This window comes from Aythya fuligula, chromosome Z (assembly GCF_009819795.1).
Source record: "Aythya fuligula isolate bAytFul2 chromosome Z, bAytFul2.pri, whole genome shotgun sequence".
NCBI classification, from domain to species: Eukaryota; Metazoa; Chordata; class Aves; order Anseriformes; family Anatidae; genus Aythya; species Aythya fuligula.
The window spans coordinates 78994793-79022346 of record NC_045593.1 but is presented as its reverse complement, the minus strand read 5'-3'; the positions used below and the strand labels follow the sequence as shown (position 1 = coordinate 79022346).

At 37.0% G+C, this 27554-nt stretch overlaps 1 protein-coding gene across 1 annotated transcript in view; it reads left to right on the top strand.

Annotated features, from left to right (window-relative positions):
• Positions 1-27554, top strand: part of EDIL3 (EGF like repeats and discoidin domains 3) — a 275384-nt gene that overhangs the window by 86153 nt on the left and 161677 nt on the right. The window contains exon 3 of the mRNA XM_032206563.1: positions 20559-20588. Within this exon, the coding sequence (XP_032062454.1) occupies positions 20559-20588 (30 nt within the window). The remainder of the gene's footprint in view (positions 1-20558; positions 20589-27554) is intronic.

Below are 27554 nucleotides of genomic sequence, written 5' to 3'. Positions count from 1 at the left end.
TTTTGCCAGCAAGAAGGTGTATGCACATGTTAAGCTGTGTTACTTCTGAAGTTTATGTTGCAGAAGTACCCCTGCTCTTTGCTGTTACTCATAATGGATTAAAGCTGCAGGCAAACAAGACTATGCTAATAACTTATCTGGTCTTGTGGCCTCTGTCAGTGTGGTACAGTGTCCTGTTGTGTGAGAAATGACAGAAGGGGGACACTGCCTGAGAGACTGCACTCAGGAGGCAAAGATGCAAGGCCAACCTCCAAGGTTGTTCTGCTGGAACATCCAAACACAGCTTCCTGTGTTCTTTGTTCTTCATGGGAACAGTGATGAGCAGTCATGTGCTTTGGCAGTATGTCAGATAAACAAAGACAAGGGATGTAGGGATTCCAGAAACTGGAGTGTCAGAAGATGCTGTAAGTGGTAACTGCCAAGAAAGGACATAACTGAGGCAAAGGTAATACATGAAGTATAGTAATTAGAAGTATAATTAGAAGTATACTGGAACAGAAGAACTGCCATCTTTTCCATCCATTCTTTTCCAACATTATAGTAACATATGCATTCATTAAAAAATACATATTTCTTAGATTATTCCAAAATTACAGTGACTAGAGGTTTAGCAGAAGTGCAAAGCTTAGCTGCAAGATATTTGTACACAAAGTGAGAAGTTGCACTTAATTAAGGTGAAAATCAAATCTTCTGTGAGAATTTATAGTGAGCAGATAGATAAGTATTTTGGAGTTCTCAGTGGAAGATACTTCTTTAAGCTTTAATATTATTTAAAAAGTTGTTTTGCTAATTAATAAAAGCATCATAAGAGACGAAAACTCCCATTTTCAGGTATGCAAAAAAACATTTTTTCTAGTTCTGTATATAAAAACTCTGTTCTCACATTCTCACAGTAGATGACTCCTTCCACCAGACTAACCAGCTTTCTGCTGTAGGACAACATGAACTAATAACATTCCTACTATGATAAACAGTATTATCATTGTTAATAAGGATTCTTATAGAGTCAAGACCACAGCTGTATAGATATGCCTGAGAAAAGCTCTTTAGAAGTTATTGCAGCCCTCAGCTGGCAAAAGATCTGTGTATGCACAGGCAGTGGTGTGATAAAGGCTTATAATAGAGTCATTATTGTGGATCAGGCCATAAAACCCTGAGAAACAGAAGAAAAAAATATTTTTAATAGCTAAAATTCAGTGTATTAGGTTACTGTTATCTAGAAATAAACAGTGCTATAGCCAGTTCAGAATATAGCAAAGTGCATTTGAATATGGCATTGAACAAAAAATTCTTGATTTTCTCCATGTCAGGTAAGGGTTAGTATGAGTGTGAAAATAATATGAAATAATATGAAGGCGGAGACCTTGCCAACATATTTAAGTATAAATTGATGCTTGTTGAAAGAGAGAGGGGGGTATGTCTTGATTAAAAATTCTTATTACTTTCCACTTTTAAATCATCAATTATATCATTCATTTTGAAAAGTCTTAATGAGGACAGAATTTGGTCCTGTAAGATTAGCATTTTTAGATACGAAAACTGCATTGTCAGTGTCATTTGATTTACTCAAAAATATGACTGAATGGGCTATAATTTATAAGGGGAACTATAATGGCCACAAAAAGAAAATATTTAATTTCAGCTTCTGCTTTTTCTGGCATGAAATAAGAAACATCTGCAGGAGTCATTAGCTCATAGTTGAACAATACATTAGCCTAAGTCAGCAACAAATGTAAGCAATAGATTAAGTTTGTCCTTACTAGTGGTGTCATTGGGATCAGTCTCAGTTATACTGAAACAACAGACCCTGACCAATGTCGCATAAACAAAGTAATTAAACATATCAATCAGATTCCAAATTACAGATACTTCCAAAACATCACTACATTCATTATTTGCCCTCTTAGGGTGGAAGAGGTACCTGAGCTCTTTAAAAGAATCAGTAATCCAACATTAAATAATTGTGTTTGAAGTACTGCAACTGAATGTATGAGTACCAGAACACCATGAAATGAGAAGTTTCTTAAAATAAGGAATGTGAATATTAAAATGGCAGGCTATGAATCTTGTTCCACTTTGGAACTGGGATGTGTTAAGCATTTATTTTATACATCTTTAATTTAAATACAGAAAGAAATAAAATGTGTGATCATCTTCTGGGCCTGCTAAAGTCAAACCAATAGCAATAGTTATAGAGAAAGATCCAATCTTTATGGGAAAAGAAATACTAAAATTAAAATAATCTAGTTAATCATGATTGTATCAAATTGCATATTTTTTGAATATAATTTAATTTGCCACAAATTTAATTTCATACTCTATCTGTAACAAACAGTATTGTATCCATTCATCTCATGAGCACTGTTAATTTAAAAATGATCCATAGTAGCTTCACTGTTCTTCTTGATTTGGCAGCCCTAAATCACAGCTCTGTTTGCTGCCTACCATTTGCCTTTCTTTTCAAATGTAGACATCAGTTCTGTGGAGCTGATTGTCCTGTGAGGCATGTGAAGTTACTCAGTGGCTTTGGCCTGCACAAGAAGAAAGACACATTTTCCATGATGAAGTCACTTAGTTTGTTGGAGCAGGTCTCCCTGGAACCTCAGAAGTCTACTGGTTATATGAGTGAAGAGCTGGGACCTGGGGCGATGACTTAACTGATCTAATTTATCTGTACCTTTATACACTGTTGACTCCTGTATGTGAATAAGAAGGGGCCAATTTAGCTTTATAGACACAGATTTTTTTTATGTCGTTACCCAGCATGTGGTATGTGAAACACAGTGGCAACAGTCTGGTGAGAATAGGAGCAGCAATGAGAATGTGATTAATGGAAAACCAGAGTGCAGCACAGTGAAGCATAATAGCAATGGCCTACCTGGTGAGAACAAAGTGATGAAAAGAGCGTGATTAAAAGGAATGAAAACAGCCTAGCAAAACAGCACAAGGGAAGGGGAGGGAACAGATTCCACAGTTAAGTGAAGCCAGGAAAAATTAAGTCTTGCTGATTAGTGTTATTTGTAATCTATAGTAGTATGTAGCCCATAGGACTACATAGTTCAATCTTTTCAGCAATGGGTTTGTTTTATGTATCTGATTATGCATAGTGATCAGATGTTTCAGTATGTTGTGTTTCCATCGCCTGAATAACAGAAATCCCTAACATTTATTTCTGATTATTTTTAGTGTTTCTAGTTTTCATAACATTTCTGAGGTGTTCATTTTCTCTTTCTTTGATATTTTCATGTTTTTGCTAAAATGTAGATACAAAAACTGGGTAACTTAATCCAAATCAGTTTTAGCAATGCTGTAAGAAGAAACAAATTAACTTTTGGTATTCCTCTACATCCAGGGATCTCATTTACTGTAATATTTACTCCTAATATTAAAAAGAAATGGGTGATATGACAGAAAAGGAACTGTTTGAAGTGCTGCAAAATAATTCTTAGATCTTCAAGTAAACAGAGATTGCTAATGAAAAAGCCATGGAGCAAGAACAGATATTAATTCCACATGCAGTCATTGTATTGGGTTTAGGGGGCAAGGCTTTGGTAGACATGGGCTGCAGGGGTGGTGGTGACCCCAGCTGGCTCCAGAAGGGACATGCATGAGCCAATGGGACATCCAGAGCCAATGCATGAGCGATGCTGGTTGGACCTCTGGGAGAACAGATTTAAGAAAGGGCAAAACAAAAATCTTAGCTATTGCAGCTGGGAGAGAGGGGTAAGAAGCAGCCCTGCAACCCCAAGTATCTCCTGCAGCAGGAGGCAGGAGGTGCTCCAGGCAGGCAGCAGCAGTTCCCCTGTGGCCTGTGCAGGAAGAGGCCCCTGGTGGAGCAGGCTGTCCCCCTGCAGCCCATGGGTCCCACATGGAGCAGATCTCCACGCTGCAGCCCCCCCATGGGTGGAGGAGCCCCCGGTGGAGCAGGTGGATGTGGCTTGGAGAAGGCTGTGGCCCATGGAGAGCCCCCGCAGGAGCAGAGGGTCTGGGGGGAGCTGCCACCCACCCATGGGGGACCCGTGCTGAGTCTGTTTTGCCTGTTACGATAACTGTTGAGTGATCTTCCTGTCCTTATCTCAAACCTTTTGAGCCCTTCACACTGTATTTTCTCCCACTTTCCCTTTGAGGAGGGGGAGTGAGAGAGTGGTTGTGGTGGATCTCAGCTGTCCCCATCAGAGTAAAACCACCACAGTCATACAACATAATCATTGCAGGCAATTGGATATTGCAAACTCAACATAGGACTGTGCAGAGCACAATATCAACAGTGATCTCAATGGGAGAGGAGAGTGCAGGTCTGTGCATTTGAACCAAGTATGAGGCTGTGTGATTCAGTGTGTTGAACATCCAGAGAAAACCTGAATACAGAAATAAAGTTTCCTATTAATCTTTCAGTAGCAATGTTGAAGAAGAAAAGATAAGCAGTATGAAGCCTCATAATATATAGAAATCACAGAATCATTTATGTTGGGAAAGGCCCTTGAGATCATCAACATGATACCATCAAATCCACCTCTAAACTATGCCCCTAAGTGGCACATCCAAAATCTCTTTAATACCTACAGTAATGGCGACTCCACCACTTCCCTCAGCAGTCTGTTCCAATTTCTTACCACACTTTCCATGAAGAAATTTTTCCTGATATCCAGTCTAAACATCTCCTGGTGCAACTTAAAAGAGTTTTCTTATGTCCTATCATTTTTCACCTTGTCAGAAAAGACACCCTCCTCACTTCACCTCACCTCAGGTAGTTGTATAAAGTGATGCAGTCTCCACTGAGCTTTCTCTTTTCCATACCAAACAATCCCACTTCCCTCAGCAACTCCTCATATGTCTTGTTTTCTAGTACTTTCACCAGTTTCATTGCTCTTGTCTGAAAACATTCGAGCAACCCAGTATCTTTCTTGTAGTGAAGGGTCCAAAACTGAACACAATATTCAAGCAGTGGGCTCACCAGTGCCATGTACATGTTCAATTAGCCCCCTAGTCCTGCTGGCCATGGTCTTTTTCAGATACAGGCCAGGATGCTGTAGGCCTTCTTGGCCACCTGGGCACACTGCTCACTCACATTCAGCTAACTGTTGACCAACATCCCCAGAAATATTTTTGATGGGCAGCTTTCCAGCCACTCATCCGCAAGCCCATACAGCAGCATAGGGTTATTATGACCCATGTGCAGTACCCAGCATTTAGCCTTGTTGAATGTCATGATATTCATGACATTCAACATGACATTCAACATGCCCATTGATCCAGCCTATCCAGATCCTTCTGTAGAGCCTTCTTACCCTCAATGAGATCAACAGCCACCTCCAGCTTGGTGTTGTCTGCAAACTTACTGAGGGTGCACTTGATCTCCTCAGCAAGATCACTGACAAAGATGATAAATAAGTATTGAACCCTGGGGAACACCACTTGTGACTGGCCACCAACCAGTGTAAAAATCAGATAAAAAATATTATTAATTGCTTATTATCCATTTGTTACTTATTATCTATTATTGTTATTATTTATTTTTATTTATTATTACTATTGCAAAGCAGCAGCAGACAACAAACTCATACTCAGAAGGGTCAATGCAGGCAAAGGGAACCTATGACATGGAAGACTTATGAGTACCTCATTCAACTTCCTGTTTGAGTAGGAGAGCTAGAAGAACTTTGGTATGAGCTGTCTAGAGATTTAGTGTCACTCATAATCATAGGATGGAAACAAATCCCCAAACTGCTATAGTAATGTAAACAATTTGTGAGAATGATTCATACACAGTGTACAGAAAGTACAGGAAGTTCAGGAAGTTAAAAATATTATTGAGTAAAAAATAGTAATTTATTTGCAAGAGCTCCAGAGGTGTTTTTTTGAAAAGTAATTTGTACTTTTAATCTAAAACCGAACAAAACATACCTCATGTCACTATGCGCTGCAGAAAAAACAATACAGAAAACAGACAAGTACCTTTTAAAGCTCCAAAATGACAAAGAAACAAAGGCAAAAGGACTTGGAGAAGATTAAGAGACAAGACATGGAGAGAAAATCTTTGGTGTGCTTGATTTCATTTTAATGGTTCCATGTTTATGAATAATAAGGATCGGCCATTAACTTCTTACTGCCTTAATGATATTAGGAAACAAACAGCTGCCATTCTTTAGTTTGTACCAAGTTCCTCAATCCACCAAGGTGACTGTATGGCGCTGACTGGTCACTTTTAAAGTTGCCTGATAAATCATGTTTAAGACTATCTGAAGGAAAAGAAACCTCTTTAAATTGGGCTGTCCACTCCCCTGGGGATCACAGAAGTTTCTGCCAATGTCGAAAAAAAAAAAAAAAAAAGGAAAAGAAAACACGTTTCCTGTGACCTGGTTGGCACCTTTGATGGACAGTAGCCTACCACAGACCTGCAACTACTGACATTCTACAAAATTCTGAGATCATGAATGACATGAGGACTGAAGTGTTTTGCACTAAAACATGTTTTGGAAACCAGCCAGAACCTCATTAAGCTTCTCGTTCATTGAGGCATGCTTTTGTCATGATAAAATGGCAGCAAAATTTACAAGATCACTTTCTGCTAGGAAACCTTGACCTACTTATAGAGGAACTATCCTGGTGTCATTAGATTAGATATTGCACTACTTACGCTAAACTCCAGTGATTTTATTGGAGTTTATATCTGCATTATGTAGGTCTGAATTGGCCCTTAGTGATGTGAAAGGCCATTTAAAATTTTCAAAAACTGTAAAGAGAAAGAGAAGTATGAAGAAGTAAGAGAAGCACAGAAAATGGAAGGTAATATAAATGTGTATTTGACTGATTAATTCCAGGTCACCAGGAAACAATAAATTCAGTCAGTGACTCTTACATTTATAAAATGGATCTCATGTAAAGGCCTTTGTGTGGTGTAAAGAATCAATAAGATGATACACAAGTAAAGGAAAATCAGTCAAATATTGTCTGATTCACTTTAATAATTGACTACAGATAGCAATCAGACACTTTGTTCTGTCAGCTTACAGTAGGAGGGCATGTATGTATACATATGTATGTGTATACAGGTGTATGTGTGTGTCTTTTTTTAACATATATATGTAGTGAGTTATTTTGTCTTTTTATTGCAGAGTCATGGCTAAAATTTGCTAGGTTAAAACCTAGAATATTTATGAAGAAGAAGATTTTGCTCACCTGATGAATATTTCATGACTGCATTTTTTTATTTCTATTTCTTGAATATGTCTTATATTTAGTCGTAATAATCTTTGATGTAGAAAGTTCTTGCAGAATGCTGTAGATATTAATTAACACCGACTTTAAAATACATGGTTTAATTTAAAATTTAATATTCTAATGAAATCCCTTAAGGGAATTGCTTGCTGTTCAGTGAAGTCATCATAAGAAAGTTTTCGAGAAAAGCAAAAACAAAAACGCAGTTTGACAAAATATTTTGGAATTACTTTTTGTCTGTTACTTAAGTCAGTGGAGTTATTTGAAATTTACCTTGTCATTTGATACTGGTATTAGATACTCTTTCATTTTTATGTTCATAATGTTGTAATAATGTTAAGAAATCAAAAATGTTATAAAATGGCATCTGTTATCATTGTAGGTATTCAACTCATCCATCTTTAAACCTGAAGTTTTTTACATGCATATTAGCTGGAAAATGCCATGGGGGTTCTGGAAATTATTCATGAATATGAATTAAATTCAGAAAGAATTTCTGACTTTAAAAACTAACAAGTATATCTATGACCTAAAAACTAACAGAAACATAGTTAAACCTAAAAACTCGGAAAAATATTCATGAAAATATATTTACAAATTTCATTTTTATTTTTGTAAGTCAATGTGAATTGGCATCTAACTTTCTAAAAATAAATCCAAATGTTTTAAAATGACCCTTTTTTCCTTTGCCTCCTAAAAGGGCTCAGAATAAAATGAGGTATTTCACTACAAGCGTGAAAGTTTAGGTTGACCCATCTCTGCTTAACATATACTAATTTTTCCTATTGAATGAGGGGAAAAATACAGTAAAAGACTGTTCTTTAGGTTCTGTCCTGAACAGAGCAATTAGTGGTAGGGAAGACAAATGAGTAAATTCTTTTTCGAATGTGCACTTCTTTGTAATAAAAATCAATAGTGTTTCAGTCAAGGTTTCTCAGAGTTAAATTTGTGAATATCTGCCTGTCATTTTCTCAGACCACCAGAAACACTTACAACATTTAAATTGTATTTAAATTTAAATGTATTAGTCTTGAATATTGGAGATGAGGACTATGTAAGCAGTAGGGATTTTTTCCATCACTGTCTTTGTAGTTAGTCCTTTAAATATAATGTATTCCAGTAACAATAGTATGGCAGTCAACGTGTCCTAAAATACATGTTAGATAGCAATGTGAAGCAATATGAATAGGCTGACATGCAACAAATACTTAAAGTAAAAAAGATGAGTAACTATGGAAATATAGTTTCTTCCTCTACCATTGCACAGCTCTTCTGTTAACTCTTCTTTAAACACATTGTGTTTAAACACAAAATCATGGAATGGTTAAGGTTGGAAGGGTCCTCTGGAGGTCATCTGGTCCAAACCCATGCTCAACCAGGGACACCTAGAACTGGTTGCCCAGGTCCACATTTAGGCAGCTTTTGAATATCTGCAAGGATGGAGACTCTACTTACTTTCCCATGTCTGGAACTCAGAAGGCTAGTGCTTTAAGAGCCCAAGTAAAAGATAAGAACGGATAAGAGACAAGACTACCAGTCTTGTACTCGGCTGTTCAAAACAGCAGTTTCATCTGTGTACCCTGCTTTTTTTTTGTATGCCCAGAAGCAAAGATTAAGTATTGATTTATATTATTCTGACCTAACTGACCAAGAAAAACACATTTTGCAACATCTCAAGTGCTGAGGAGAATGGCAGTCATTTTCAGGTGCTGGGGCTGCAGTGGTGTGCAGCAGAGATGTCAGTGGAGGTATAGTCAGTTGGAAGTAGGGAAGCAACATGAGAGAAGTTTTGCCATCAGTTTACAGCATGGAAGAGGGGAAACCCAAAAAGAATAAAGGACAGATTTTTAGCATGTTTCATGAGAGCACAACATCTCTAAATTCTCACAGTGGGAGGAGGTGCTGGTTGGGATTGCTTTTGAGATGCAGACACTGGTGAGTGTACAAGGTGCCCTCTGAAAAGACAGAACTCTGCTTCTGAAGGGCAGTGCATGGAAAACAAATAAACCTGCATGGAGGAACATATGCAAAGTAGGGGAGAGGTGGGTTTCAGAAAATCTCTATACATGGAGTGACAAAAAATCTTGAAAAATACACAGCTGAAATTCAATAGGGTTGGCTCCTACACTAGTGAAAATTGGAAGGCGTGGAGGAGCGCTGGAGTGCTGACTGACAGCTGCTGTGAAAATGCTTCCTACAGGGTTGAGATCAGAGAAGCTGATAAACTTTTGACTTCTACTGACTTTACTCATTAAGATAAAAGAAAAATCAATGTAAATTATCTTCATTTATTGATGAAAAATAGCCTTGATAGTCAAGTTTTGTTTTATTTTATTTTATTTTATTTTATTTTATTTTATTTTATTTTATTTTATTTTATTTTATTTTATTTTATTTTATTTTATTTTATTTTATTTTATTTTATTTTATTTTATTTTTTCTCTCTGAAAAATTAATAGTAAGTATACAGATGACAAGTTGAGAGAAATGTGACATTTCTGGGAGGAGTAAAGAAACCTTACCCCAGCATGATTTTTATATCTCATATCACCATGTTTTCTCTTGTATGTAGCAAAGCCATGTTGGGGTCAGCAGGAGAGAAAAACGTCTGTTTTTACATGTTTTAGCATTTTTCTCTTCTTGAATTTCTGATGCTGAAATTCACTTGTTAGTGAAGAGCTTCCTATGCTCAGTAAAAACAGTCCAGAACACAATAACTTGTTAAAACTGCTCCAGGATTAAAATAAACTTTTTTTGTCACCTGTATTTAGGACAGAACAAAGTGATAAGTTTGAAGATGCCCAGGTTCAGTATGGCCTCAGATGGTATCTTTAGATAAATTGATATTTTTGTGGACCAATGTCTATTTTTAACAGACATAATGATGATAAGTTCTTTGAGAGCTAGAGGAGGACAGTGTTTTTAACATTTAACATTTTTAACACTGCTTTACCACAGCCCATATCATATTGAGCTCATATTGAGCCCACATCACATGAGAAAATTTGCTGATGACACCACGCTGAGTGGTGAGCTTGATATGCTAGAGGGAAGGGATGGATGCCATCCAGAGAGATACAGACAGGCTTGAGAGGTGTGCCCATGCAAACAACATGTGGTTCAACAAGGCCACATGCAAGGTCCTACACAAATACAGGATGGGCAGAGAATGTATTGAGACCAGCCCTGAGAAGAAGGACCTGGGGGTGGTGGTTGACGAGAAGCTCGACATAAGCTAGCAATGTTCTTGCAGCCCAGAAAGCCAACCATACCCTGGGTTGCACCAACAGCAGCATGGGCAGCAGAGCGAGGGAGGGGATTGTCCCCCTCTGCTGTGTTCTTGTGAGAACCCACCTGGAGCCCTGCGCTCAGCTCTGGGGCATCCAGCAAAGGAAGGACATGGACCTGTCAGAGCAAGTCCAGAAGAGGGCCACAAGGGTCTGGAGCACCTCTCCTGTGAAGACAGGCTGAAGGTGTTGGGGTTGTTCAGCCTTGAGAAGAGAAGGCCCCAGGGAGACCTCACAGTGGCCTGCTACCGCCTTAAGTGGGCTGCAGGGAAGCTGGGGAGACACTCTGTGTCAGGGGGTGTAGGGATAGGACAAGGGGGAATGGCTTTAAACTAAAAGAGGGGAGATTTAGATTAGGTATTAGGAGGATATTCTTCACTCAGAGGGCAGTGAGGCCCAGACCCAGGCTGCCCAGAGGAGCTATGGCTGCCCCATCCGTGGCAGTGCCCAAGTCCAGGCTGGATGGGGCTGGAGGCAGCCTGGGCTGGTGGTCTTTAAGGTCCCTTCCAACCCAAACTATTCTATAATCCTGTTATATATATTTTACAGCATATATATTCACGTTAAACAGCAGCAGATTCACATGCATTTAGTCATTTATTCTAGTTATAAAGAAGATAATTTTAAAACCTACATTGACTTCAAAGGTCATAGGACCTTCTTTTGTTCCGGTACAATCAGAAAAGTTGAAAGTGAATGCTAGTATGTCAATTATTCCTTAAGCATTGTGTTCCAGCCTTTGAAATTTATTTGAGCAGTCAAAATATTGTTTTATTTGTTTAAAAATACTTGCTCTGCATTTCTTGCAGGTCTTCACAACTTTTATGCCTGTATCCATGCCATGTAGCTTTATAATGGGGTATTTCCCATTCCTCATTCCTGAATTTACTAATCTACTAAAAACACATACCACATAAAAGCAGTATGTCTCCCTGCATGGGACTCCTGTTAACTCCACAGTGTCTTTTCAGCTTCCATCTGCTCCTTTGAATTTTCCTCTTGGCATGTTATACAATTTGCAGCTCTCATTTTCTGTGATGAAGATTGTGTTGCATGGAAATTATCTCTGTAAAGCAATCTGCTGACCCTCGGTCATGCTGCAAAGCATACTATAGACTTGGATTAAAAAATAAAATAAAAGTAATTCTTCTGTAGGGCCTATTAACCAAACAAAGCAACTGTATGTATCTAGTCTTGAAGTATTTTCTATCAAACAGTCACTAATGAATATTTTTCTTTTTGTCTATATGCAATCTAAAGACTTTTCATATAATGATAAAGCTCATATCATACAAAAATGAAATTATTTCATTGTTTTATATAGCTTGTATCTCCAGAAAGGCAATGCAAAGAATGGCAATACAAAGTTTTTAACTGATATATTAGAAAATTTGCCAAAAATTTGCCAAGTTTGGGGAAAAGCACTGAAAATTACAGGATCTGTATTTGTTTTGAAATTTTAGGGATTGAAATTTGTCAGTTTTTCCCGTGTGAAATTCCTAATATTAATTTCAGTGAGGCAAGCTGGTCAATCTGGAAGTAATTTGTTGGCAGAAGACTGGCTGGTTGAGGTTAATCTATGGTAAGGAATGACACAATAGTCTCACAGAAAGTTCATGTATTTAAGTTGGTATCTGATGTATCATCATGTAGAGTTGAGGTTTAGTTGTCTTAACTGTGATTTTCTGCTTGGTCTTGAGCACTGTTTTGTTGTTGTTGTTGTTTTTCTGAATCTTTCTCATTCCATTGGATTCCTTTTTGAGGTATGAATAGCTACAATTTATTGTTGTATTTCAGCACTGATATTACTAATATCATCTCCATTCTTAGTTCTTGGTGGAACTTTTCCTTCTAGTTCATTTTCAGGTAGTATGATACAACCTTCTTATTTATAGTGCAAGACTTGTTGATGCTCAAACTCTGGTCAGCTGTCACATATCTCCACCTCATTTTGTTTCAGATTGAAATCTTGTACCCTTGAGAAAGCTTTGCTCTCTTCCTTTGGACAAAGAGTGGCAGCAGTTGTCAAACGCTGAGTAAACTGTTCTCAAAAGCAGACCAAACTGCTCTCTCAATCATCATCTGTCATCTGCTCGGATTGAGATGCAAGAGATTTTGCAGCCTGTAGTACAAAGGAGTTGTAAATCTAGCATGGGACTTGGACACATTTATCTTAGTCTGAATCAAGTCCTTCATCACACATTTGCAGTGGGATAGTTAACCTGGCCTCCCATGGCAGACTTCAAAACCAGACTCAAACACATTGTGAGCATCAGAATTGGCTTTTATTATGTTTTTATTGTTGTCATTATTTCCCGAGAGGGGGAATACCCATAAAATAAGATCATTATCATCATCCTTATTACTAGTTTATATTGTAATATATTATACTTTTAACAAATTCTCTAGTCACGTAAGAGTAACAGGTCAAAATTCCCTTCAGACACACAGAACGACCAAGTGAAAAAGCTTCAGATATGTGCCTGAAGTATGAAAATACTAAATTATTTGGATTGGAAGGCGAAGCTTTCCATGTGTAGCTATGGGGATATTATCTATAGGTTTTGGAATCACTAGTGTAGCACATGCTAGCAGAAAGGTACTTAAACATAACTATATTTTATAGCCTTTTTTACAAATTAATTTTAATGTTATGCTGTTGGGAATGATCTCAGAAATTTAAAGGAACAAAGACTACTGTACACTGATTTATGGTCTTAGTCACTTAGCTGTTTGAGAACATTTGATTTTGTACATAAAAGCACTAGGATATTTCCTGATTATATTTTTTGCTCTTTTGGAACATGCACATCTTCCTGAAACAGTGCATCTGGCACTGTGTGTGTGTGTGTGTGTGTATGTAAAATTGAGCAATATTTCAAGTCATGACAGACTACTCCTGGTTTCAGAATTACAGCTTTAAGCACCGTTGTGCCTTTGGCAGCACTTGAAACTTTGGCAGGAACTGCAACTGACTAAGAACTGAATAATTGTTTTAAAAACAAATCTTTTTACTCTGTTTTCCTTAGCAGAGCATCCTGCCAAATACTAAGTGCTGCATCGACTTCCTTGTTCTACAAAGTTGTAAATGCAAAGGCAAGAAACACAAAAATCATTATCTAGTCTTGTCTTCTGAAAAAAATATAGAATTTAACCTGCCAACTAAATCTTTGGAAACATTTATTTCATATTTAAACGTTTTCTCATTCAGCACCAGACACTGATGCTTAGAAAATGAGAAAAAATATTGGACATGAATTAACAACCACTCTTGGTATTTCCACCATTGTCATTTTAAAGAAGTTAATACTCTGCATTTTAGCAATTCCTGAAATATTGCTAAGGTACCCAGTTTTTTTCTTAGAAGTGATTTTCTTGAAATAAAGTAATGAGAGGAAGAATAAGTTTTCCATAGACTTTAAGTTCTCAGTGAATGTAAACCTATGAAGAGTGCAGATTTACTTTAGTAAGTGGTACAGGCTTTCCTGGGAACTCTTAGTTAAAGAATGTGTTTTCTATTTTCCATTCATTGTTCAAGCACAGTTTGGTCCATTCATAGTGAGTGATTGCTGACACGCACTAGTGGGTTGTCTGATGTCCTATTTCTTGATGTTATTTTATTTAAGAATAGCTGCAAACACAACTTAGCCAACAGATGATAGAAGGAGTCACAGCTGTTTCTGGGGGCCTGTGAATGTCAAAAGATGTACTGGTGTCCCAATAGGACACTTTCTAGACAGAAAAAGACATACAGTAAAAGAACAAACCGAACCTCACTGTAAAATTGAAATAAAAACGTCTTACACACACTAACAGATGTATATTTGACTGTCATAAATGGTGCACTTTGCAGATTCATTGCCAATCATATTTTAAACTAGAATATATAACTGGAGTCTCATATCTAGCAGAGAAGGAGAAAGGTGTCCTACTTTGAAAATTAAAAAGAGATACAAAGCAGTTTAATGTTGGTATGGTAATTCCTACTGCGCATTTCAGTTCTAATGCTTAGTATTACTGAGTTCTAATTATTTAGTATTATTGAATGGACGATAGCAACAGCCCCAAGCATCACATTGTTAAACCAGGTTTCTGAATGGCAGGTGAAAGAAAGAGAGGCAAGGGAAGGTGGGGGAGAGGCAGCAAAGCTTAAAAATTGGCCTTACCTAATATGTTATCTATCCATCTTCAGTATAGCATTGTCACAAACTTCCTGTGTTACTGCTGAATATTACTCAGTGACCTGCTAATTTTTGTTTCAAACAGTGGTACGAATTGATCTTAATGGAGACAAGCAAATGATTTGTCTTGAAAAAAATCTGTTTTTCTTGGGGTTTGCTTCTCCACTGTAAATAACTTGGAATGACAATTACCTTGTAGATAATCACAGAATCACAGAATCATTTAGGTTTGAAAAGACCTAAGATCATCTAGTCCAACATTTAACCTAGTGTAGTCCCAAAGCCAAGTCCATCACTAAACCATGTCACTCAGCACCACATCTACACATTTCCTGAAGACCTCCTGGGATAGCGACTCAGCTACTACTCTGGGCAACCTGTTCCAATGCTTCACAACCTTTCAGTAAACAAGTTTTTCCTAATATCCAACCTAAACCTCCTCTGATGAAACTTGAGGCCATTTCCCCTCATCTTATCACTTGGTGCTTGGGAGAAGAGCCCAATCCCCACCTTGCTACTTCCTAATTGTAGAGTGTGATAAGATCTCCCCTGAGCCTCCTTTTTTCCAGGTTAAATAAAACCATCTCCCTCAGCCATTCCTCCTAAGACTTGTTCTCCAGATCCTTCACCAGCTTCACTGCTGTTCTTTGGACACACTCCAGCACCTTGATGTCCTTCTCATAATGAGGGGCCAAAAACTGAACAGTTTTTGGGGTGCGGCCTCACAAGAGCCGAGTACAAAGGGACAATCACTTCCTGAGTCCTACTGGCCACGCTATTCCTGATACAAACCAGAATGCAGTTAGCTTTCTTTGCCACCTGAGCACACTGCTGGCTCCTATTCAGCCAGCTATCAACCAGTACCCCCAGGTCTCTTCCCACCAGGTAGCTTTCCAGCCACCCTTGCCCTGTCCTCCAAGAGGGTCGTTTTACCCCAAGTGTAGGACCTGGCACTTGGCCTTGTTGAACCTCATACAGTTGGCCTTGGCCCATCAGTCCAGCCTATCCATATCCCTCTGCAGAGCCTCTCCATCTTGCTCCAACTCTCTGTTTCATGTGATGAAGGGTTGCCGCATCTGTAGTGGCAATACTGCCCACAGGGGCATGCTGTGAGCTGAAAAAAAATGAGCCAGTTTATGGAAAAATGAACTGATTTCCGAGGACTAGGGAGTGAATGAAGAGACTAACTATGTGGGTATTTTTAATGAAACATCTGTATAATCAACATTGCAGTCATAATGACTGATGTTGAGTTTATAGGAAGACAGTCAGTCAGCCACATTAGCATGCAGGTCCTCAGAGACCCTGAGATGTGATGCTGAGTGGAATATCATTAATTTTTGAAGTTGCATTCAGAAAAAGTTGAATCCTGCTGTTCACAGGTGCTTTATTTGAATCATTTCGCAGAGCTCTTCCATATCCTTTTCCACAGACATGTGAACAAATATCTAAGTTTATTCTTTTACATGATTCGTACACTTTATTCATGTTAAGGGCAAACATATTTCACATTAATGTAAAATTAAGACAAATCTTAATATAATTAAGACAAATTAAGACAAATATAATTAAGACAAATCTTAATATAAACTAAGATCTAATGTAATGTATCTAGATGATCTCTGGAGCTCCCTTCCAACCTCAACCATTCTGTGGTTCTGTGATTCTATATCATGTAATACAATACACTGTAAGACTGATTCTGCCTCATTCATAGTACCACAAAATCAGAGAATCAAAAAATAGTTTGGACTGGAAAGTTGGGCTGGTGAAAGACCATCTAGTTTCAACCTCCTGCCATGGGCAGGGACACCTCCCACCAGCCCAGGCTGCCTCCAGCCCCATCCAGCCTGGACTTGGGCACCGCCACAGATGGGGCAGCCACAGTTCCTCTCAGCAGCCTGGGCCTCACCGCCCTCTGAGTGAAGAATATCCTCCTAATATCTAATCTAAATCTCCCCTCTTTTAGTTTAAAGCCATTCCCCCTTGTCCTATCCCTACACCCCCTGACACAGAGTGTCTCCCCAGCTTCCCTGCAGCCCACTTAAGGCGGTAGCAGGCCACTGTGAGGTCTCCCTGGGGCCTTCTCTTCTCAAGGCTGAACAACCCCAACACCTTCAGCCTGTCTTCACAGGAGAGGTGCTCCAGACCCTTGGTCATCCTTGTGGCCCTCTTCTGGACTTGCTCTGACAGGTCCATGTCCTTCCTTTGCTGCATGCCCCAGAGCTGAGCGCAGGGCTCCAGGTGGGTTCTCACAAGAACACAGCAGAGGGGGACAATCCCCTCCCTCGCTCTGCTGCCCATGCTGCTGTTGGTGCAACCCAGGGTATGGTTGGCTTTCTGGGCTGCAAATGCACATTGCTGGTGCAAGATCTTGCAATTGGTCTTGTTGAACCTCATGAGGTTCACTTCAGCTTTCCTGTGAGTTCAGATTTTTTCCACACTTGTCCAGTCTTTTAGCGTTGTTTCAGTAATAAGAAGTTTGGAATAGTTGCTCTGGTGTTATCCAAGTACTGTCTCAAGCTCCTGTATGTTGGAGCATATGTATCCTAATTATATTTCTAAATCAGCCACTGTCTTGTTTTCTTTCCCCAGTATCTTTCCTGTATTATTCACATCTGAGGAAAAACACTGAATTTTCCTAAATGTGCATCTGATCTTCTCTTAAGAAGGAAAAAGCCAATGTTTGTGCTTCCATATGTCTTATTAAATTTTGTCAAGGATGTATTAAAAGGGGAAGAAAAATATTCTTGAAAACACTTTAGAGCTGCAGGGTAGGTCATAGCTTGGTCGAGTGAGATTGTTGTCATGTCCGTTGCAGCTGCTGGGGGATGCCTTTGTCAGACACCCAGCTCCTCCTTGCAGAGGAGAGGATGGGGCCTTTCTTACTCTGATTCGCTGCGTGGTGTAGGGAGTCAGCAGCTGTCCAGAAAAACAACTCCAGATGACTGCATAAACCACTCCTCTGAAATAAGTAAAGAAAGTAAATTATGGATAATTACTATAGAGATAACTCACTGTACAAACAACTTTTTAAAATAACTTCAAGTTTTAAATCACTGCCGATGGAAAAAAAAAAAAAAAAAAGTGGCATTGTGTAGGAAATTTTTGGCATGGTAATTTATAGCTATGGTAATTTATATTTACTTAACTAAGAGAAAGCAGAGAGCTGACATTGCATCTGATGTGGTATGATAAAGCAAAAAATGATTATTCTTTGAGTATTCAATAGCTTACTGAAAGTTGTTTTTTTTAAACATGGTTTATCAAGCTGTGTGGTGTGAAAGAATACACATACAGCAAGAGATTAACTTCATTTGATTAAAAAGAATGCGTGAAATACAAACAAGTTCATAACTGTATTTTCATATCTGCTTTTTAATATGCATCTTTAATTCCTGTCCAGGATTAAGAAATACATTATTAACAACTAGAAGTAGGTCTTCTGTCTGTTACAAAACAGTTCTGAACTCCTGTCATGTAACTTGGCATGTCATTAGACCACATTGAGGAAAATGGATTAATTTTCCTCGGTGACACCTGACTTCATACCATGTTAATTCATCCAGTCAGGGTTTTGTGTTTAAATATATTGGTCTCTGACAAGATATATATTGAGTAATTCTTGTCTCAATATCTTGCACGTGATTTCAAGAAAAAACCTGAGACTATCAAGGACAGTCATTATGGTTATTTGTAAGAAAATTCAGCACCCATGGAATAGGAACAAACAGAGTCTGTGTCTGAAAGACCCTTAATCAGCAGTCAAATAGTCAAAAGTAATTCATTAAACAAAGAAGTAACATTATCTAGCTGTCTTGGCATCTGAATGATTTATTTCAGCTGAGATTCAGCTATCCTATTTTATTTAGAAGTGCAGAGTGGTCCCATTGAAACAACCGTAAGAGTCATAATAGAATCTAGTTTTGAATTGCTAATGCTAGTGTTTGTTCATCACGATAATTAATTCTACATATAGTACTCAAATAGCAGTCTAAAAAAAACTGTTACTGGAATGAATATTATTTGTATAATTGAATACTTCTGTTTAACCAGTTTTAATGCAATGTCACTATCATTTTTAATTATTTGTTGCTCAAGCAGCAATTCTTCTTGCAGATAATGGAAATTATTGACATTTTGCGAAATTTAATAACTGAAGTTCTAACTTTTATCATGTGCTCAGTTTGTCTAGTCTTCCTCTCTGCCACTGATGCCTTAAGAAGTACTAACATCCTTGACTGATTGAGTTTGTAATCCATTTACTTACTTCTGATTCTGTGCTCAAGATTTAAAAATTCAGTTTCTTTTCATGCATTTAGCTGTTGTACAACACTGAATTAATGGTGTATAGTATTAGTTTAATATAAGAGCAATAAGGTGTTATTTTCCCTCTTTTCTTTTGTTGTCTTGAAATCTTCTCCTGCAACACATTTAACTTAGATGCAGTACATATATATTATATACATGAAATGATATTGAAGGCAAAAAAGGGCATGGTTTACCAAACTTGATCTTTGTGAAAATGTTTGAAATCTTTATCTGTGCCATCTGCAAGCCCTGAAGCAATCCATCATGGTGGATGAATGTCTCCCAGGGATGCAGGAGCATTGTCCTCTGCAGTCTGCCGGGCTCCAAAGTAAATGTGTACCTTGACAGGCTGAAAAGAGGGCTTCTTTGGAATTTTTTTTTTTTTTTTTGTGGAACTGATTCTGCAAGAAATCAAACAGAAGCAGCTTACATTTCAACTGGTAGAAGAGACTGTTTAAAAGAGAAAAAATATGGTACAGGTAGATGTGTTTACTATCTTAAGTGGGTCTCTATATCACATTTATGGAGAGTCGCCTCAGACTTCACAGTGCTTTTAGAGTGCCCAGGTGAGAAATGCTTGACTGTTGCTTTCTCTGTCGTTGAAAACTTCTCAAGACTGTGAGAAGACCATTTTTATGATGCATGTGTATATAAAACATACTGACTGCAAGGAAAGAACTAGGCCACAGATGTACTTTTACAATACAGTTTTGCTGGGAATATGTCTGTTTCTTTCTTTAGAATGTACAGGTAATAGATTGTCCACAGTCAAAGGTGCTTTCTGATGGTAACTTAAAGCAATTTAATGGTTACCTGTGGTCAAAAGGGAAAAGTTCTGCTCTGGACATTTGTTTTAATTCCTTTCCTTAGGCAGTAAGCAGCTGGATTGAAGCATCAAAAAGGCACCCCTTTGTTCTATGAGGAGAAACAAACAAACTAACTAAAAATCCCTTCCAGATTTACTCTCTAACTGTTTAATTTTGGAATCATTGAACTATTACCAACAGCACAAACTTGAGAAGAAATGGAAGGATGCATAAGGGGTGGATGATGAAGAGATGGGAAAAAGATGTAGACTACATGTATGTCTGTGTGTCATCAGGCAGAAGTCTTTGTTAGCTACCTAAATAAGGGGTGCTGCAGCTGATTTTTTAAAAAATGCAGTCTGTACCTTAAGAAGTGCACTTTTTTTAGTATTGGAACAGCTAGCTGATGACAGAGAGGTCATCAGATTTACTTCCATTCAGCCTTGCTATCACAGTACTGGGTCTATCCCACTAGATAAATTAGAGGGAAACACTAAGAGTGTAAGTTATAAATAGAAACCAAGAATTTAACGCATTTTAGATTAGTTGTTTACTTCAATGAAACATCTGTTACTCAAGTTTATCAAACAAGATAGAATAAACAATTCTTTCATGATGTTTTATTTCTTGTATACTAAGAAAAGTTAATTGATAAATCAATTTGCATTATTTGAATTTCTTCATCTCTCTTTTTTTTTCTCTCTCCGTCCCCTCTCTTCCCTTCTCCCCGGCCCCCACTCTCCCCATTTGCACAGCCTCCATCGAAGAGGAACCAACCTCAGCAGGTATGAAGAATTTATGATTACACATCAATCATAGTGACTGTAATTTGAGAGCTACCTTTTAAAAATATATATTTTGACCGGTTATATTTGTTATATTTGTCATAACACATGAAAAATATTCATATCAGTGTTGGGATCTTTTCTCTTCTGTCTGCTCCCCTTCCTTTTGGCTTTCTTTTTCTCAGTTCATAATCACTAGGAGATAGTCTTTGGTGAACATTTCCTTCAGTAATAACTCAAAATCTCCCCTGCCACTTGTATCTTCCTTCATATTTCTTTGTTGGTTAAGCTGGCACATGGGGCTTTATACAACAGGTTAGGTAAGATGTTATCAGGAATACAAAAAAAATAATTTTTTGTGCTAGTTTTTTATTTGGTTTTATGCTGGTGAAGCTCAGTCAGCTGCATGATCTGCAACCCTCAAGACAGCATAGCTTGGGAACAAGGAGGGAAAGAAGGGCAAGGCAGAGGATGCAGAAGCATGCCGCTCAAAATAAACATTCAGCAAACTGTGGCATGGATATCTGCTCAGTGAACTTTTATTTCCATTGACAGACTGCCAAGTAGTGAGAACAGTTAACAACACAGTCATAAAAATTAGTTTAGGAGCTCTCTAAGAGACACAAACATGTAGTGCATATTCTATTGCAAAGATTAACTATTTCTAATTAATTGGCAATCCATTAGCTTGGGAGTATTTAAAGAAAAGGAAGACGTACCAGAGAAGAATGCTGCTAAACAGATTAACATATTTGAAATGGCATTAGGTTGTATAAACTTAGTGAGCTGAAACATCAGATGAATAGGGAGTTATTTTATAGTGGCTTGTTAAAAGAAGTAAAGGTCTCCAGAGGACCAAAGGAGAAAAGGTATGAAAAGTGAACAAAAAAGAGGAAAATGGCAATGAAGGATTTAATACTAACTGTTTACAACACTAACCTACAACTCGGGAGCAATACAAGTAATTAAGATACGGTGGAGGATAATAAATGAAAGGACTGAGAACAAAGCCACAAGTAGGATGTGAGAGGGGCAGAATAGTTAAGAATAGCACCGAACAGAGAAAGAAGCGAAAGGAGTTTTCAACATGAGGACAGTAGTGGAAGAGAAGGAAAGCATGACTGTGGTGAGGAAAACCACTACAAAACAAAGAGAGGAAGAGCTTTAGAAAGAATAAGACTTAAACTCTTTTTTTCTTCAGAGATGTGTCAGTTTTGAAACTTTCATGGAAAATAGCTACTGCAGCTTTTTAATAGAAGAGTCTGTTATGAAAGGAGATACGTGGAGGTTATCTGTCCTCTATTTTAGATAGGAATGAAAGAAAAGCACCTTTTTTTTTTTTTTTTTTTTTTTTTTTTTTTTTTTTTTTTTTTGTCCTTGTGGAGCTTATGTAGGAATGCACATTTTGTAGAGAGACTTTTGAGGTATATATTAACGCATTGGAGTAATGTCCAGTACAATCTTGCTGTGGTTGTACACTGATAGTCATTCCTGTAGCAACCAGTGGAACATTTCATGAAGACAGAGCCTGCTTCCTTCCATTTTGAACAACACTGCAGTTTTTGGTGACAGCCCATGTCCATAAGCTCGCCAAACTAAAAAGACACATCAGCTGAAAATGCTGACGGGAGGGAAGTGAAATTTATAAAATTTCACATGGGCTCCACTACGGCTGTCTGCTAGGCTCACTAGCTGAAATTTCGTAGTTTGACAGAAGCCTACAAGTTCTATATTCAGCTTTTCTGGAACCCATGCCATTTGGAGTGCCAGAAAACAGAGTTGTACTCTTGCTTTCATACTCATTTAAGTAGTTTATTTTTATCCACCTCTAGCTGCTTTGTTTCACTGTGCCCTGTATCACTGCTTTAGTTATTTCTCCACATAATTCCTGTGTTCAGCAGAGCTCAGACAACAATTTACAATGAATGTCTTGAGCATTGTTCTATCACATAATCTTCCTAAACTTTCCTTTGAATTCATCCATTATCTGTTACATCTTTCACAGAAGTATTTTTTCAGGTGTTTTCCTCCAAGACTTTGTCATATATGTTCCAAACTCAATTTACTTAATTATGGTTGGTTCAATGAACTGCACCTAATTTTTGGTAATTATTTGTATTACTGTATTTTTCACACTTGCAGGGTTTGTTGACATCCAAAATATGTATCACAATTACTTGTGCAGTAATAGCTATAACATTATAAATTTTTATATGAAAATTCTTAATGGAAACACAAGTGACCTTTTCATGTTGGTTATGCCATAAGAGGATGCTGCTTGCAATAGGGGTGTACATGTGGGATCTACACTGATACTGCAGTGCAGATAGATATACCCACATGGACAAATTATCAGCTAGAAATATAAAAACAAAGAGCACCAGAATGTTTTGTTCTCTGAATTGGAGAAATGAGCAAATGCCTCTAGCATCTACATCGTAAATTTGCAATATGAGACAAAACACATGTTTGTAAACATTTGTGCAAATAAATCTCAGCTTCTCAGACATTATGTTACAAGGAAGCATGACGAAATACCTGCAAAAGTTTTAATTTGTTATTTAATCTGGTTGTTTGACATAGATGCTTCACATCATTTGAATTTTCAGGAATTACTTTTGAAATAATTATTTTCTTTGAAGGCAAACAAACAAAAAAAGAATTTTAAGTGTTTTTGTTTTGTTTTGTTTTGTTTTGTTTTGTTTTCCCCCAGGATTTATTTGAACTAGACTTCTCCTCTTCTCCTGTTTTTTTTCGAGCTTTTTTCCCTATTTATAAGAAAATTTCCTCTTTAAAAAGGGTACCTTTGGGAAAACAGTTCTGATCTTTGCCTTGAGGAGCAAACTCTGGATCTTAAATTCCTCTGCTAGACAGTACTGGAGTATAATCCAACTCTCTATTTATATGAAACATGACAGTGAATAAAATAAGGCATGTATAAGTATAGATCTTCTTTTCTTTTTTTTTTTTTTTTAGAAATTTCATAAGATGAAAAAATTATTACCAGCACAGCTGTGCATATCTCGTTTTGAATCATCCTCAGCAAGGCATTTATATACAAAGTTAGTATATCTGAATAGTCCATTTAATTGGCAGTGCATAGTAGACCTGTCTGTCTTGTGAGCATGTGTTTAGGCTTGTGTTTGCTAAAGTGGAGCTTAAAGTACCTGTAGTGAAAGTGCAAGCTGAAAGCACAATATATATTTAAATATTAAAACACACTTTTGTTCCTGAAGAAGTCAAAATCAAAAGCAGCCAGTTGAATTAAAAGCAGGTGTGCAGTTTTAAATGTGGAGAGTGCACATGAGAATGAAGTTATACTTAAACCCATGTTACAAACATATTACATATTCTAACTTTTCCAGAGGAAAAATTATGAATAAAGTGTAATTGTTCTTCAACTAAATATTATTTATACCTTAAAATTTAATAACCAATACTAGGTCATCAGATGCTTTTTAATTTATAGCTCCTATTGATTTTACTTCAGTATCTGACCAGGCGTAATTGTTTTTAAAGTAAAAGATTAATGAATTTTTACAGGGTTGTTCTAATATAACTTATTTCTCAGATTGTATTGATTTCCATAAAGCTGTGTGTTCTGCTTAAAACAGATATTATTCCTCATAGTAGGAAGACAGTCATGAAAAGAAGATGCAGGGTTGCTGAAAAACAAGTAGAAAATGCATCCAAAGGAGGCACCTGGAGACTTTCTCAGAAATTTCAGGGGAATGTGGTCATCTTGAAGAGATGTGCTTCAGGCAGAAAGCAAAGTTCTCTCAGCTAGCAGATTTTGTTCTTTTCCCAAAAGAGCAGCCCATTTCATCCAACTTACAACATTTATCTGAATGTTGTTCAGACATTATTGTTATTCAGACATAATTAACTTCCCAATTCCAGTTCTGATCAGTATTGTCACTGGGGAGACAAGCAGGCAGTTCCAGCTGCAAGGCCCAGAATTTAGTTACTACAAGTACCTTCGACTGTCGCATAAATACTCTTAGGTAAGATTTTGTATTTATTATAACAATTGCAGGGGAGGAAAGATGAGAAAATTAACTGGAGGTAACATGTAATGTAGTAGTTTTCCAAACTATAACTTTACTTACTAAAAAATACACTGTAGAATAAATTGCAACTCACACTGCTTTTATGAAGATTGTGACCATTAGAGGAACATTTTATGAACATTATAACCTTTTAATTGACCTGTGGTTGGGATCAAAACTAGAATTTATGTTTTCTGTTTAATCAAAGAGATAAAATAGTACTATTTCCCATTCTCTGTTCTTGGGGTAGTGTTTAGCTTCTCTGCCACCTCCCCAAATAATCTCGTAGAAGTGAAGTGTCTAAAATTTTCTCTGACTCTTGTAGCCCCTAGAATGAACATAAATCATCTCATACATGTCCTGTGAGTATGTCTCTATAGGAATGGTATTTCATTGGGGTGAAATTCAGTGTCAGAATGTTTCAGTCTAAGCAACTAACTGTAATTATAAATCATTAAACATACTTCCTTTAAGACGAACCATACTCATGTTTTGCATGGTATTTAACCAAAGCAGGAACAAGGAGTTTTTTAAACATTCCTGAATGTTTCAATTAGTTTATTCTTACCCTTGTTCTGGGTAAGCAATGATCTAGATCTTTTTTTTTTTTTTTTTTTCCATTTCATCTAAATATCTTTCTTTTTTGTTGTTGTTGTTATAGACATCTAAACACTCTTTGAACTACTTGTACATATCTGTTCATTTATTTTGCATTTCAGATCAGTTAAATAGTTTTACTGTCACAGAAGCTCATGAACCCTGTGAAAGAAAACTCTAGGAAAACCTAGGGATAGTTCTCATGGAGATTTTTTTCCATGTGGCATGAGTCTTTAAAGTCTGTTGTATAGCTAAAAGGAGGTTGCTTTGCTGAAAACTGTTTTTAAGCCTAGTGTATGGATGTCCTGCTATTTGAATCTTTGCGTCTCAGAAAAGCTTCCCTGTGATTTAATGTATTCTCCCCTTTCATCAAGGAGTCTGGAATTATTTCTAAAGCTATCAAAGAGTAGATCTTCCAAGACAAGATGAGAGATGATGCAGCTTAACATGCGGCACTTTGTTTGCTTGCATTTACACTGTGACTTTGAATGAAGTAAAAAATATGTGCCCTTTTAAGATCATAACTTAACTGAATACATTCCTTGTTTTTGTTGTCATTGATTTAAGTCTTGTGTTTTAGATAACTGGCATTTGTGTCTTCGTATTCCATCTATATAAGATATGCAAATGTTTTTAGACTTTCATGATAATAAAAGTTATTTAAGAGTTTGAATTTATTGTTTTAATGAAATGTTGGCATTGAAGAGACTCAGTATATGACAGGAAGTTCTTCTTCAAAGACATTGGTAGAAAACAATCCATACAACAACTTTGTGGCACAATATGTAAATGAACAGATGGTTGTATCACCATATCATCATATCTGTGTGCAACTACTATTTGCAGTCTTTTTTTTCCCATGGAAAGTAGCATTGCTCTTCAACAGCGTTCTGTGATTTTAATCTGTTCCCTTCCATAGAATTTCAATTTATATAAAACTTACTTAAGCCTTTTAGAAAGGGAAAACCAGTTTTGAGAAACAACAAGGTTTGAAAATGCCATGGAAAATTAAGAAACGGACTTGTATTGGACAGGTTTGCTGTCTCTAGAATGAAGTTTAGCTTGAAAAAAAAAAAAAATGCAAAAGAAAGTACAATATTCCAGGAAAAAAAAAAAAAAGAGAGAGAGAGATAGAGAGAGAACATCTAACTAATTAAACTTTGCACATAAGTGAGTTCAAAGGGTTCCATAATACACAAGGACACAGAAGCTTCCAGAAGCTCAAGATTCCTGCCTATTACAAATCAGCTCAAATCACCATTAGAAAGACTACTAGGATAAATCTGGTAAATGTATATAGATTGAAATACAATGAGGAAAAGAGTCTAAATATAGACATATATAAAATATCTGTCTTTTACATCTAAATCTAAAATATCTAAAAACACACACATATTTATATATGTAATGGATATTAAGAATGTAATACCAATTAGTAGAAGCAGCGATTACAAGTAGTAGAAAGAGTATTTGAAACAGGAAAAAGTAGCAGCAGATATGATTTGGGAATAATTATAATCTCAACAAACTCATCAATGATTCTATCTCAGTGAACATACTTACAGATTACAAATTTATCAAGACAATAACAGCTTTTTTTTCCTTTTTCTTTTTCCTTTTTTCCTTTTCCTTTTTTTTTCTTTTTTCTTTTTTCTTTTTTCTTTTTTTTTTTCTTTTTTTCTTTTTTCTTTTTTTTTTCTTTTGTTTCCTTTTTATTTTTTTTTATTTTTTTCTGTTCGGAAAACCTCAGGTTTATTTAGCTATTAAAAATGGTGCTTTGTTTCTGCCCCAGGTGCCTTGTTTATAAGAGGACTTTTAAAGCAGGTGTTGTAGCACCAAAGTATATTGTCTTAATGTATGCCTTGTAACTTGTTTGCAGAATAAGAAGCTATGGATCAGTCATTGTGTTTGAAAAAATAAAATGATGGGGAAAAAAAAAAAAAAGAAGAAGAAAAAAAGAAAAAAAAAGAAAAAAGTAATTAAAAGTAATTTTAATTTATTTTAACCAATAGTTATTTAGCAACTTTCTTCCTGGACACTCTCACTGTAGAGAGCATATTGCATTTCCTATTAGATTTCTGCAGTGACTATGGACTTTTGTTTTCTCATTTACCTGCTTTCTAGGTTTCTCTCTTTTATTCACATTGACATTTAAATGAATTTGGCTTAGACTAGTAGCGTATTAGGAAGCAACACCATGGCCTTTTGGAGCTCCATTCTCTTCCTGGGGCTGTCCCTTGACTCAGTGAGACCCTCACTGTGTGAGTTGATCATGGAGGTTTCTAACCTAGAAGCTGTTCTTGTCAGTGGCATGGCAAGG